At 53.5% G+C, this 15,144-nt stretch overlaps 1 protein-coding gene across 1 annotated transcript; it reads left to right on the plus strand.

Moving 5' to 3' along the window:
• Positions 1-259: 259 nt before the first annotated feature.
• Positions 260-9,202, plus strand: NRN1 (neuritin 1). The gene is made up of 3 exons (XM_055322957.1): positions 260-466; positions 4,648-4,792; positions 8,002-9,202. The coding sequence occupies exons 1-3, from the start codon at positions 412-414 to the stop codon at positions 8,228-8,230; spliced, it is 429 nt and encodes a 142-aa protein (XP_055178932.1). The 5' UTR covers positions 260-411; the 3' UTR covers positions 8,231-9,202.
• Positions 9,203-15,144: the final 5,942 nt, after the last annotated feature.

Genomic DNA, 15,144 nt, shown 5'->3' on the forward strand with positions numbered 1-15,144 from the left:
TCGTTTGGACCGCACATTAATTGGAGATATCTGATTAATTCCAGCTCCTGATGACTATAAATGGCGATTCTCTACCAAGGTGTCTTTATTTAAAAAAAAAAAATCATTCCGTGTCATCCCCCACGTCAGGCCTGCTCGTGGGCGTGAGGCTGTACTTCCTCCGCCCCCTCCTAATGGAGTGAACCATTCCCAGCTCTTCCCCCCTCTCTCTCTGAGCCTCTCTCTCTCTCTCTCTCTTTCTCTCTCTCTTCCTCGCTCCCTCTCTTTCTCTCCTCCCTCTGCCTTCCCCGTGCATAAAGTCTCCGTCGCTCTTGGAACTTGTTGGCAATGCCTATTTTTCAGCTTTCCCCCGCGTTCTCTAAACTAACTATTTAAAGGTCTGCGGTCGCAAATGGTTTGACTAAACGTAGGATGGGACTTAAGTTGAACGGCAGATATATTTCACTGATCCTCGCGGTGCAAATAGGTAAGTGGCCGCCGGGCCGGGCTTGCGGCTGGTGGCAGGCGGCAGCCGGGCCGGCCCGCGGCGCCCAGGGGGACCGACTGGCCCGCGGCTGCTCCGGGGGTGCGGAGAAGCCGGCAAGCCCCCAAGGTGGGGGCATCGGCTCTTAGGGACTCGTGCGTCCCGGGATGGCTTTTCTTTAAAAAAAAAAAAAAAAAGGAGAGACAGAGAGAGAGAGAGAGACTCCAAACGTTCGCCAGGAAATGTATGCAGCTGGCCGTTTTCAGGAGGGGGCTTTTCCCCTGGTTTTTGCACACCTCCCCCCAAACCCCAAAGCGCACGTCCATTTTTGCTTCCCTTTCTCGGGGTAGACCAGGTTTCCTGCGCTCTGGGGCAATGCATTGGCCCCTGCGATGCTGCAAGGTATTATTTTGAAGGGTCGAAAGGTGAATGCAGGAACAAGATGGCTAGGCAGCTAGAATGGAAAGTTTATGTGCAGAAAGCAAAGATATTTCGGGGCTCAGACTGCTGCATTTAGAACTTTGTCATTCACCCGCCCCCCTACCCCCCATATTCTAGCTGCAGCGTTTGCACCGGGCACCGCAGACCCGGCTCGGGGGCAAAATGAGAATGATAGGGAACCTCAGACTACATCTTTTAATATGTTTATCATTGAGGAGGTTGAATATAGCCAAATAGACATGGATATAATTTTCTATGAATATTTGTCCTATGTGGAAAGCCACATAGGTATGCAAATTTTATATATAGGAAAGGGTTAAGAAGTGTTTGCAATATGTCACATGGGGGGGTTGTTATTTTTGTTTGTTTGGGGTTAATTATGACCGATTTGTTTAGTCCCCATTTTCTGTTAAGGAATGTTGAGTCCTAGTTACACTGTTTTGGGGCTTTTAAAAGTTCACATTTTTTCCATCCAGAATGAGGAATTCGTGATGGAAGGAAGGCAGCGCTAGAAACCCCACTTCTGCGATGCAGGTTGGAGCATTAATTAACCTGACCTAAAAGTGATAGTGAAGTAGATTATTAATAGAATGGACAAGAGAAAAAATAGAAACTCTTCAAACGGGTTTTCTGGAGACCGAGGGAATTGTTGCCTCCTATCATTTCAGGCTGTAGCATTCTTTACAGACAAACCCTTGCAGTATTTGGGTAGCAGGATGCTTTAAGGAATGGGGCAGCAGGAAATGCATAATATTTTCCCCAGGAGAAATGTGGAGGAAATAGGGTTTGGACTTATCTATACATTAAAATGGATTCTTTTGCAGTGGTTTTTAAATGTAGTTGACATGATTTTGTGTATGCATATTTTTTTTGCATGGGCATTATAGGGATTTTAGACTGTGTGCAGGATGTTGGTATTTTCCCTTAAATCTAGGAAATGATTTGATATTTTGAATCTGGTTCTTTTGAATCTTTGACCTCAGTGCAAAGAGATTCAATAAAATTTAAAAATTCTAATTGCAGCAAATTCCTTAAATGTGGGGAATAAGTGAATGGGGCATTTTGCAATTAGCCTGCAAATTTTTAGAGAGCAGGAGACAGCAGTTATCTTTAATATAGGGATTTTAATCGGAGCAGATTTGGGGCTCTGTTTCCTGGAGGGAAATAACCTTACTTAGGAGGGGGTAAAAAAAAAAAAAAAGAGCGATTGTGCATGCGGGATATGCTTGGAACACATTAACCTCGGCCGGCAAATGACCATTTGTTGGCTGTGGAATTGAAATGGAGCATGTTTGTTTCCGAATGTCTGCCCTTTCCCGTACCAGAGCCTCAATCTTTAATTCATGGCTGGGAGCTGTCCCAAATCATTGACATTTGGCAACAAAAGTGGGGGGTTGGGAAGGGACGGGGAGACGGAGAGGGTGCCGAACAGAAATGAAGACACGCGGGAGGAAGTTTGAAATGAATGAGAGGTTGAACGAATGAATGAACGGATGGAAAGGGCACAAGACGAGGACACCAGGGAGGACAGGAAAGGAGCCCAGGTCGCCCGCCTGAGCCCCGCGGAAGCCGCGCTCAGGGAGGACAGCCAGGGTCGCATGGGCTGTGTGACCTGCTCGGAGGCACGAGCCTCCAAACACGTCCCGCGCGCAAGCTACAGTCCTCCCACAGCCAACTAGAGACGAAGCAGTTATAGTTGCAAAAAAAAAATTTTTTTTTCACGACTTCTTATTTTACACACGCACACACTCACACATGCGCGGTGTGGAGGGTCTTCTCCTCCAGCAGCTCCCGCAAAGAAACCGTGACGGGAGCGCTTCCCGCCCCCATCGAGCCCCAGGTCCCCCCTTCAAAATATTGTCCGTGCATCTTAAAGGCTACTTTCTCGCCCCTGAGTTTTAGGGGTGGAAATAAAGGGTAAGGTGAGACGGGGCGCTGGGTGGGGGACGGGAGGATGGACTGTATTTTCCTTGGTTCTGGGGCTGCAAAGCTGCATTTGTGGCTTGCATTACAGAGGAGGACGTGTGGGATTCGTTTCGTTGTGACCGCATCCTAGTAGAACAAAGATTGGCTTATTCTATCTCAATGTTCTATTCTACGTTGCAGTTGCAAGGGCTTTTCATAGTTGGGGTGGGGAGGGAGATTCGTGAAGGTTTACGTATCTGCTGGAGCCGAGGTCGAAGTTAACCTCAGTCCCTTCCCCAGAGCTTCCCGTTCCGGATTAGAAAGCGCAAGGCCCGCCTAGCTCTCTTCCTGCAGCAATTTGCAAACGCGGAGCTCCCGGAGGCTGCTGCAGGTTCGGTCACCTTCCCTCTCGGTCTGGTTCTGGCCCGGCTCTGGGGACCAGCGGCTGCGGGGTGGCGGGGGCAGCGAGGTGTCTAGTCCTCCTTGGAGACATTCACACACAGGCCGTGGCGGCCAGAACACTGCCCAGGAGGGAGCGGGCGCTCGGGGTCCCGGGCACTGGAGGCCCCAACCCTTTGCTCCCCTGTAGCCCCAACGGCTCGGATCAGCGGTTCCTGCGCCCCTCCCGGCCCCCAGCCTGCTTTTGGCGGAGCGCCACGGAGCGTTTAGTCTGTTGGGTTGGCCTTGGGATGGACAGAAATGGCCTTGGCAGCGGCAGTCCGGCGCCGTGGGGTTTGGCCGCCTGGAGGCCAGGAGCGAGGACTTCGGTGCGGCTGGGGTTACCTCCCTCCTCCCGCGCCCCTCCTCCCCGCGGTGGCGGCCGCTAACCCACCCCCACCCCACCCCACCCCCTGCCTCACCCCCTGGAGGAAACCTGGAGCTGGAAGCGCAGAGCCCCGGGGCGACTGCCACCTGCGCCCTGCAGGGTTGGGGCCTGGAAAGAATGCGTCCCACCCGCCGCAGGCCGTTTGGGGACTTTGGTTTCTCCGGGTGTGCGGGGAGCTGAGACGCGGACAGAGGATGTGGCCGTGAGGATACGGCCCCCCGCGGAGGTAACCCGGGGTCGCCCGAGCAAACACAGCCGAGACTCCCCGCCCGGCCCGGACTGCCCAGACCAACTCATCACCCCCAGCCAAGTCTCCGGACACAGAGGCTGCTCTTTCTCCAGGAGGGGGGGGGGTAGGGTGGAGGTGGGGAGGGCGCGTGCCAGTCTCCCTCGGAGGGCAATCCCACTCCGCGGGAGGCAATCAGCTTTATAATGAAACAACCCGCGTCGGTGGCTGCTGCCGGCTTCCAGAGACTTTATTAATGTATTCAATTCAGCAGTGTTGGCTGAGCACCCACCAAGCCCCGGCCCGAGGCTTTCTGGCACGACGGGGCCTGCGGTCCAGCTGCGCGGCCGCAAGCTCTGCCGCCCCCGCACCCCTTCCGCGCCCCCGCACTCTGCTGTCGTTACACCCACCCCCGTCACCTCCGAAATGCAAAGATTGCGCTGCGAGAGCCAGGACGGGCTTGCTGGGGAAGTGTTGGGAAACGAAGGAGGGAGTGAGGAGAAAGAGAGAAATAAAAGAGACGGGGGAGGTGAGAAGAGGGGGCGATGGAAACAGAAAAAGATGCTGAGCGAGATGCGGGAGGGAGCTGCAGGAAAGGGATGGACTCGCCTCCCCCTCCCGCACCCTCTCACCCGCGGACAGTCGTCACCCGACGGTAGTGGGAGGCGGGTCAGTGATTCTCGGGCCCCAGCTCTCATTCACCTCTAACCCTGGGGCCCCGCGCAGCGCTGCAGGGCAGGCAGGGTCGCGACGACGCTGCTGACCGGTGTCCCCTCCTCCCCGCAGCGTACCTGGTACAGGCCGTGAGAGCAGCGGGCAAGTGCGATGCGGTCTTTAAGGGCTTTTCGGACTGTTTGCTCAAGCTGGGCGACAGCATGGCCAACTACCCGCAGGGTCTGGACGACAAGACGAACATCAAGACCGTGTGCACGTAAGTGTCCTCTTTGGCCTGCTAGGTTTTTGTCTGGGGGGCGCTGCTGAGGTCAGAGAGGGCTGGCCGGCGGGCCTGCGCTCTGAAGTCCCCGCCAGCGCGAATCCGAGCCTGCTGGGCTTTGGGCTCTCGCCCTCCGGCTTTGGCCAGGGCCTGCACTGCCCAGGAGGATCCTGTGGCCTGAGCTGGGCAGAGGAAGATCCTCCCCCGCGGGGGCCAGGCCCAGTCCTGCGCAGCCTCACCCGCACCCAGGCACGGGAGCTCAACGCCTGGACCTGGAACCCGGAGCCAGGGGCCAGAGACAGCTGCTCCACTTCCTTGCTCGACTTGGAGGCAGTCTTCATTTTTTTTTTTTTTTTCCTACGTGAACTATTGGACTGCTGGGTGCTCTCCGAAGAACAGTTGGTTTGGGTTCAAGGAGTGTCTTAGGAAATACTAGGTTTGCATAAAGGAAAAGTCACTCCCCTTGTTTTTTTGTCCATTTCCCCTGATAAAACCCCCTTCCACTACACACCAAGAACAATTGGGTGCAGGCAAGGGAATGCGGGTCCCTCTTTCTCTTTCTAAGAGAGAGGCTGAAAGAATATTTTGTTTTGTGCTAATGGTTTGGCCCAAGAAAAGTTATGTCCTGAGCATCCGGTGACCAACCTGCTGGGCTTGTGGCAGATTGGAGGTTTAGGATAGCCACTCTCCTTGCCGCCCCCGCCTTCCTCTCTGCTTCCACTTGGTATCCCCAGGCCAGGGCAGCTAAGGGCTAAGAAGAAGTTTATGGCCAGGTCCTGTGGCTTTTCCCAGAGCTTGGCTGGAAAGCACTGCTCCCACTGGCAAAGGAAGTAACTAGCTTAGAGCCCTACTGTGGTAGACTAATGACATTTTAGCTGCTACAGACCTTAGGAGTGCCTCCAGCTTCTGCAACACACACACATACACACGTTTTATTTTACTTTATTTTTCAAAAAGACCTGTAATTCCCACCCCTCACCCAGGAATGGCCCTTACCAAAGAGCCAAGGAAGAGGTGTTCCTTGTTCCCCATACGTTGAAGAAATGATTTTCTGCACCATCATTTCTTTACAGTGAAGTCCCTGTTCCTGCCCTAAGTCCTGGGGAGGGGATGTTGATTTGTTTAAATGATGAGTAAATAAATGGGGGTCGATTTTTCCAGACCCCGTCCTAAATACCCTGGTATCCACCAAAAGCTAGGGCAGCTAAGTAACTGGTACCTTCCTATCAGAAAAGGGACAAAAGGCTGGATCTGGATTGCACACCCACCTACTTTATTCCAAATGTCTGATGATAGGCAAGCCTCTCTAACACTTGACAAAAGGTTAGTTGTAGATCAGTCCAAATTTTCTATCATTTGTCAAAATTCAGCTATTCCAAGTTATTTTAATTTTTTTTTTTTTTTAGCAGGACTTGGTCCTGGAGGATGGAAGTGAGGAGGACTCCTCCTCCCCGCTCCCCAAAGGCTGCAGGCCACTGCTGGGTCTGGGCTCCCACTTCATTAGTGCTCAACACTCTGCTGAAGAAACCCCCCCCCCTCAGTTCCATATCTGCTCTTTTCCACTCTATTCCTCTTCCAGGAGGGTCCTGTCCCCATCTGGGCATGCCTAAATGATGGAGAGATTTAGATATCCTTTGGGAGGTGCAATGACTGCAGAGGGGTGTCCCTCCACCTCTTAGTGTCTCTAAATCTTGCTATTTATTATAAATTGAGGAACCCGGGAGCCCTGTGCTCAGGCTCCCCAGGCCTCATAAATTAGAGACTCGCAAAGGTGGTTAGAAACCAGCTGGAGCTCAAGGCAATCCAACAAGCATTTCTGTCTTTGCTATCAGCCAGAAGATGGGGTGGGAGTGGAAACCAGGATAAATCAAACTCGGCGCTTGCCTTCAACGCTCTTACAGTCCAGGCTAGCGAGCAGCAGGGAGAGGTAAGAGAAAGCACCACGACACTGCCCGGAGGGCGGTCGCTGGTGACCTGGCGCTAAAGGCCCGGGTGAAGGGAGCCAGCCCGGAGTTAGCTAGACGCACAGATCGACCCAGTGCCGAAAGGAGACAGCGCCCCGGGAATCGATCACGAGTTGGAATTATATTTAGTCTCGGGATCTATTTTGGGTTTTCGGAAGAAAGGGGGACAATAAAAAAGGACAGGTTGGTTGAAGGTTGTGGGGGCGGGGCTAGGAGCTGAGCTCAGGGGGGTTGGAAGAGGCTGAGGAGGAAGGCGCGGGGCTCCGGGCAGAGGCGGGGAGCGGGAGCCCTGGAAGGCTGGCAGCCCTTGGGCACCAACGCCGCACCCACCGGAGTCGCGGACTGGGGGGCTGCCTACTACACCGGGAAGGCCCTGGGGGGTGGGGGGGGCTTCCTGGGGTCTCAGCCCACGGAAGACCTTGGAGAGGGAGAAGAGGAGGGGCCGGGCGCACGGAGACAGGCCCGAGCAGGTGGTGGCTGCAGAGCTGACCCCAGGGCACCGACACTCACCGACCGACTCGGGGCGGGGACAGGCAGGCGGGAGTCTCCGGACCGACTGAGCCGGGGGGACTGTGCAGAGCAAGGCCAGGGCCACGGAGGGCCGCAGAGGAGGGGGGAGAGGAGGAGGAAGGGGAAGTGAGGAGCCGAACAGAGGAAAACCGAGGGGAGGGAAAAGGAGGAAGACAAAGAAGGGAAGGGGAAAGGATGAACAGGAAACAAAAGGAAGGGAGGAGGGAGAGTGCGGGGGAAGGCGAGGGGGGTACCGCAGCCAGGAGGGGGGTGGCACACGGAAGGGACCAGGGGGAGGAGATCTGAGAAGCCAGGCGGGGAGGGCCGCGCTCTGAGCAAGTAACCCATCTTGCAAGCTAAGAGGCATTAATGGGCGGCAGCTTGCAAGGCTTAGCACTGTTTTCCTAGCTTTCCCCGAGGAGGAGGAGCAATCTGTTTGCGCAGGCCGAGGTGCCAGCGCGGCGCAGCGGGTGCGGCCCGGCTCCCGGCTGCTGGGTCCCCGCCGGGGCGGCCTCTGCCCTCCGAGGGTGGCTTGCAGGGTGGGCCGAGGTGTGGGGAGAGCCGCGCTAGGTCGCGGCGGTGGAGGGGAGGTGGGAGGTGGCGCCCGGAGGGGTTTGCAGAGGCCGCGGGGTGGGGGGAGGCGCGGGGGCGCAGGGGCGCAGGGGCGCAGGCCCGGGTCCTCCCCGCGCCCCCAAAGTCAACCTGCTCCCGTTTTGTTCTATTCCTCGCCAGATACTGGGAGGATTTCCACAGCTGCACGGTCACAGCCCTTACGGATTGCCAGGAAGGGGCGAAAGATATGTGGGATAAACTGAGAAAAGAATCCAAAAACCTCAACATCCAAGGCAGCTTATTCGAACTCTGCGGCAGCGGCAACGGGGCGGCGGGGTCCCTGCTCCCGGCGCTCCCTCTGCTCCTGGTGTCTCTCTCGGCAGCTTTAGCGACTTGGCTTTCCTTCTGAGCGCGGGGCCGGCTCCCCCCGTGCGCCCACCCACCCACTCCATGCTCCCGGAAATCGAGAGGAAGATCCATTCGTTCTTTGGGGACGTTGTGATTCTCTGTGATGCTGAAAACACTCATATAGGATTGTGGGAAATCCTGATTCTCCTTTTTGATTTCGTTGGGTTCCTTGTGTTTCATTTGCCAAATGTTACCAATCAGTGAGCAAGCAAGCACAGCCAAAATCGGACCTCAGCTTTAGTCCGTCTTCACTCAAAAATAAGAAAACGGCAAACCCACCCCCATTTTTTTTAATTTTAATTTTAATCTTTTTTTTTTTTTGGCACAAGAATCTCAGGAACGGCCCTGGGCCACCTACTATATTAATCATGTGAATACATGACAAATGATGGGCTCCTCCTAATAAGAAAGAGAGGAGAGGAGAAGGCCAGGGGAATGAATTCAAGAGAGATGTCCACGAGGGAAGCATATGGTGAACAACTCACGCTCACGTCTTTCTTCCACAGTATCTTGTTTTGATCATTTCCACTGCACATTTCTCCTCGAGGAAAGTGAAAGGACAGATTGTTGGCTTTGTGGTTTAAGGATAGGAGGGAGAGAGGGAAGGGATTGAGGAAATCTCGGGTGTCTAGGTAAAGGCTTCCAGAAGAATCGCTGCTAAAGTCACTGAGAGGTTAAGCTTTACCTGCTGTTGTCGATACATCTTTCCAAGTCCACTGCCTTTATTTCCCCTCTTCTTTTAGCTGTTACACATACAGTAATACCTGAATATCCAACGGTATAGATCACAAGGGAGGGGGGGATGTTAAATGTTAATCTAAAATATAGTTAAAAAAAAGATTTTGACATAAAAGAGCCTTGATTTTAAAAAAAAGAGAGAGATGTAATTTAAAAAGTTTATTATAAATTAAATTCAGCAAAAAAAGATTTGCTACAAAGTATAGAGAAGTATAAAATAAAAGTTATTGTTTGAAATGGGGGTGTCGTTTTGTTTCCTGCCCCAAGCCTCCTTTCTTGGCCCAGGTGCCCCGCGGTTGATTACCTGTAGGGACCCAGGATGCCAGAGGACGGATGCACCTGTTGGCAAGCGGGTCGACGGCCTACGGTCTTCAAGCAGGCCCTCTTCGACTAGGTCACTTTGCCACCTTTTCGAAATTCTGTTTACTTCAAGAAGAGAAAGAGGAAGTTTAATTTTTTTAAATAAATAAAAAGCAGAGATCTTTTCTAGAGGAGGTTTCAGGGGGAATGGGACTTGCGCGGGGGCGGGGTGGGGGCGCTTACAGCTCACCTAGACCCAAGGCCAGTCCCCAGCCTGCGCCCCCCGCCCCAGGCGGGTCGGAGCCCTAACCTCGGTCCGCTCAGGCCGGGTCCTAACCACGATTCGCCTTTCCCTCTGCGGTGGCCGGACGCAGCTTGCGGACCAACCACCATTAAGGGCTCCAGCAGAGGGGCCGCGGAGAGGCTGTGGTCCCTGGCAGGGCTCAGGTGAATCCTTTCATAATTAATAAGGCAGCTCAGCTGACATGGCGAGGAGACGGGGCCCTATTGATCTGCAGTCGAGCTGCTTCCCCCTGTCCTATTTATAGGCCCCGCATGGCCTTAGAGAGAAGTAAACAGTGGAGAGTGCACGGAGCAGGGGAGACCGGGGTCCGAAGCCAGCAGGAACTGGAGCAGGAATGGGGGAGGACGACCCGAGCGTGCGTCTCTGGGTTCAAGGAAATTGAAATCTGGTTTCCAGGAGCCGGGGAAGGTGGGAGGGAGCTGCTGGAAGGTGGGGTGGGGGGCGGATGGAGGACCAGCGGCGCCAGGCCGCGGAGGCTGCGGCGGGTTCCTGCGCCCCCCGAGGGCGCGCGGGGAGCCCTGAAATGCAATGTGTAAACAACCGCTGGAGTAACAGTTCATAAATCAAACCCGGCAGGTCGCAGCCCAATCTGCATTCCCCCCACGAACTGAATTCCAGCAACACATGCGCCCCTGCGCCCCGAGCGCTCCCAGCATCTATGACCGCGGCAGGTGCGCGCGCGCGCGCCGCGCCCCGCGCTCCCGGGAAGAGCATCCCCCCTCCTCCTCGGTGCACCCCCCCACCCCGCCGCTGCACAGATCCCCAGTTCTCCGCCACCAGCAAAGGAGATCCTCTCTGCCTGCGCCGAGCGGTTCCCCACGGGGAACGCTGGTTGTTTGGGAAAACAGCGTTTGGTTTTGATCATTTCGTTCCAGTGGTTATTGTGGCCCCGAGTGTAAGTGGGATGGCTCTAACCCGAGCTCAGTCCCCGGGAATTCAGACGAAAACGTCTGAGCCTGTTTTAAATACGAAATCTATTTAACGAGGGGGAGGAGACCACGGGAAAGAAGGAGGGGCTCCTACTGTCCTTCTTTGCCTGCGGAGCTCGCAGCCTCCCGCGCGGATCTTTCCCGGGGGACCCCGGAGGCGCCCCGGTGCGCCCCGCTGGGCCCCTGGCTACCCGGAGGGAAAGGCGCGCAGGCTCTCCGCAGGCTTTCGGGGGAGGGAGATTTCGGCGGCGGGCGGAGGATGCCCCTCCCCGAGCAGCGCTCCAGGGGTTCCCACCTGGAAAGGTGTCTCCCTCGAGGTCCGGGAGGAGGCGAGGCTGACGGAGGGGCCAGGAGCGACGGGGCGCAGAGGAATGGGAACGCGGGCTCGTCTGTGCTCCCTGCAAGGTTCTCCTCAAGGAACCCGGTCCTCCTGCGGCCCCAGCTGCCTCCCTAGACGGAGGGCGCCCCATGGCCACGACCTTCCGCTGCACCTGCCCCCAGATCGCCCTGGGGGTGCCTGGAGAAAGCGTGTTGGGTGCTAGGCCGGCACCACCTGCACGTGCGCTGGGAGGGAGCCCCAGGAACGCAGGGCCTCGAGTCTCCGAATCACGGGCTACCGCATCTGACTCCTTAGAGAACATCTCTTCTTGTTGCGGTGATTGTTTAGATTATTATCGCGCCGTCTTCGACTATAATTTGCTGTTTAATCATGATGACATCTCCATATGTTAGTTGATGTTGTTTTTCAGCAGCAACGCGGTAAGCCCTGTTCCCAGCTCAGAGAGATAGTAACCTGGGTGCCAACACCCCTCGTCCAGACTGGGGGTGGGGAACCGAGTGGGTTTCGGGCACTAAGGAGATGGTCACACCAGCCTCCATCAGCAGCAGCAGCAGCAGCAGCAGCAGCATCCCTAGCTCTTGCAGGGCGCGCTCCCCGGGGCCCACCAGCGTGGGCTCTGAGCCTCTGAGAACTTGGGATTGCAGGGGCGCCCTCCTACAGGGCACTGCCTGCCCAAGCCGATTCAAGACACGGAGGCCCACTAGAGTGTCATGTTTGGGTATCCTCGTGAAAATGTCAGGGAGGTCAGCTCCAGAGCCCGTGGGAGGAGGAATTAGAGGGAACAAGGATACAGCAAGAGGAGGAGGACCTGGAAAATGGGGAGGCACAGAAACAACAGGAAGAGTCAGCAGATGGGAGAGAGGGAGGCGATGGTCTTAAACACAGAAGGGGATGATGGGGAAACTTCGAGGTGGAGTGATAGAGTTGCAGAGGAGGCGTGGAGGATAGAGAAGAAATTGGGACTGATTTTCATTCAGCACTCTCAGAAAAGCAAATGGGCACAAGAACCGCCGTGCAGATTCTCTTTCTGTAGATCCAGAGATGCTTCCACTCCAGAGGGAACCTCAAGGGTAGGGCCACTGTCATCACCGAGCCACTGAGCCACCACTCTCTACACACCTGAGCCCGTCCCTGGGGAAATTAGATGGCTGAGATGAGATGAAGCCTTTCCCCTTTCCCCCTTCCTGAAACTCCTTCAGATCCAGGCTGAGCTGCTTCTGGGAAGGTCTCCAACTGGTCCTCTCCCTCTCCCACTTCCCCACACAAGCAAGGCTGTGCGCCCCAGCAGCTCCAGGCTGGGCACTGGCAGCCCTGGAGGCGTCGGCTCTCTGGAACCGTCTACTGTCTGGTTCCATGGGACCAAAGAAAAGGTCCACTGTCTCACGGGTCCAAAGCATTGCTTCCCTCCTCCCTTGCCCCTGCTGTGAAAATAATGTGGGGTGGGGGGGGTGGCAGTGAGGATGCCAGCTGTGTGGCTTGAGCAAGACGCACAGTTTACTGCCTGGCAAGCCCTGCCCTCTCAAGCCACTGCAAGCGGGCATCAGGGAACTTTGTAATGCTAGTTTATTCCCTCTTCCCCCAAGGAGAAGAGCAGTGTCTCTCAGGGACATTCCTGGATGTTGGGGCCAGGGAACCTCAGCGGCCAATCCCAATGCAGGAATAAAGAAACCCTGCCCTTCCCTGCCCACTTGAGCCCTGTGGGGTGAAGACTTAGGGTAACATTCCCATCCAGATGTTCACCCTGGAAGGACATGGCCTTTAGGATGAGGACTGCCAAGCCAAAAGACCTGTTACCAGCTGCATAATCTTGGGTGTGTTACTCAACCTCTCTATAACTCAGTTTTCTCCTCTGTAAGATGAGGAATAATCATACCTACCTTGTTGGGTTGCATTTTATTTTACCAAAGGGAAAGCGTTTTCCCACTACGTGCCTCTTACCTAATGTTGGATATTATTTTTGCTTCCTCCTACCTCTAAACCAGTTTAATCTGATAAGTCTTGATGAATTCTTCGAAATAACTCCTAGTAGAAAGCCTCACTATGATGGGTAATACTTTAGGGAAGTTTTTCTTCCTAGTCCAGCAGCTTAAATTCCTCTTGCTGCAGGCTACTTAGCGCTCCACCCCACGCTGGCCTTCTCAGAGGATGCTCTAGATAAGTTCCTTGAAGTAAGTCTGCTGCTCCAGGTTGACTGTGCCCCCAGACCCTCCAGCCACAATCCTCCAGCCCTGGCTCTCTCACTGCCTGCAAACCCCCAACGTGGAATCCCTAGATTCTCCCAGAACTGACCAGATTTACCTTGGAGCTTCCTCGACAGCTTCCCTTCTTCCTCTTCTCTCTGCTGCCAAGTATATGATAGTAATTTATTATAAATTAATATTTATAATAAATTCCTTTCCACAAATTAAAACAAAGTATTTATTGTAACCATCAAAGCAATACATTGATGCATAGAATGAAAACAAATTAACCCACCCTGCCCCAGTAATAGATGGATGTGTTTCCTTCCAGACTTTTCCCCATGCATTCAAAGCATATTGGCATGAACCTATACAGAGAGTGGAAAATTTTCCCCTTCCCTTCCCTTCCTTTCTCTTCAGAGGGAGAGAGAGAGAGCACCAACAGGGAGGGGCAGAGGGAGAGGGAGAGAATCTTTTTTTTTAAGACTTTTTATTTATTTTTCATGGAGACAGAGAGAGAGAGAGAGAGAGAGAGAGAGAGGCAGAGACACAGGCAGAGGGAGAAGCAGGCTCCATGCAGAGAGCCCGATGTGGGACTCGATCCCGGGTCTCCAGGATCACATCCTGGGCTGAAGGCAGAGCTAAACCGCTGAGCCACCAGAGTAAAGAATCTTAAGCACGCTCAGTGGGGACTGGACATGGGGCTTGAGCTCATGACCTGAGTCAAAATCAAGAATCCCATGCTTAACTGATTGAGTCACCCAGGTGCCTCCAATTTTTATTTGTTTGTTTTTTAACAAAATTGTGATATATGTTTCTCTTGTACCAAATCCTTTGAGATCAATAACTAAACAAATAACTCCTCTGTTAAATAGTTACACAATATTTCTCGGGATGGCCATACTACAGTTTATTGAATTCTCTACCCATTGATGGACATTTAGGTTTTCCTGTGTGTGTGGTTTTTTTTTTGTCCTACAAATATTGTTATAATAAGCATTCTTGTTCAAACAGCCTTATGTATTAGTATTTTTGTTTTTTGATACAACAGATTCTGCCAAAGTTGGATTGCTGGCCAGAAAGGTATGTGTTTGTGTTTACTTTTTATTTTTAAAATGTATATGTGCAAAAAAGAAAAAAAATAAAATGTATATGTGCTTTTAATTTGAAAAAAAAATGCTGTTGGATTATTTGTCCAAAGTGTATAGAGTGCTCATTTCCCAGCATCATCATCAACACTATTTGTCAACACTTTTTAAATTTTTTTTCAACCCAGTAGATAAGCTGGTAGCTTTCTGGAAGGCCAGCTTTTCTGGGCACCAACACTGATATGTCTGGGCTCCTCTAGGGCCCTGATAGTCATCAGAGGTCTGGTTAGGAAGACAGCTAGATTTTGAATTCTCCTCCTCCTCCTCCTCCTCCTTCTGTTGCAGGCAGCCACTGTGGTCCTGCAAGTAGCGACTTTCATGCAAAATCAGATGTAATTAGTCCTGGAAAATTCTGACTCTCTCGCACTAATCTAATCCACAGGCCTCCGGAGCTAAGGACATAGGTGCTTCAGGGCAGGTTCAGTGAGTGATTGTGGGTGGGTGGAGGTGGGGTTCAGCCATGGGTGCCTCCCACCACTACTTCCATTAGGAGCTATCCTTGCTGCCAAGTCTGCTTTGTGAGTCAGTACCAAGTCTTCAACCCCCTGGCCTGTCTGCCATAGAAGGTGAGTGAAGGAAAAAGGCAGCAAAGGAAAAGAAAATTTTAGCCCCCAGGAAGGGCAGCAAAGATGGCAGTTGAACTTTTCTTTTCCTTGCCCAGTAAGATGGAGAGGCTTCTGCAGGTGGGACCAATTCAGAGCCAGCAGGGAGGAGGTCTGAACCATCAATATATATTTGGTATAGACACCAGCTCATACGCTGTCCCTTCTCTGCCGGCACCTCAGCCTAACTTTATTTTTATTTTTTTTAAGATTTTTATTTATTCATGAGAGACACAGAGAGAAAGAGGCAGAGACAGGCAGAGGGAGAAGCAGGCTCCATGCAGGGAGCCTGATGTGGGACTCCATCCAGTCTCCAGGATCACACCCCGGGCTGGGCCAAAGGCAGGCACTAAACTGCTGAGTCACCAGGGCTG

Source organism: Nyctereutes procyonoides, unplaced genomic scaffold (genome assembly GCF_905146905.1).
Source record: "Nyctereutes procyonoides isolate TBG_1078 unplaced genomic scaffold, NYPRO_anot_genome, whole genome shotgun sequence".
Lineage (NCBI taxonomy): Eukaryota > Metazoa > Chordata > Mammalia > Carnivora > Canidae > Nyctereutes > Nyctereutes procyonoides.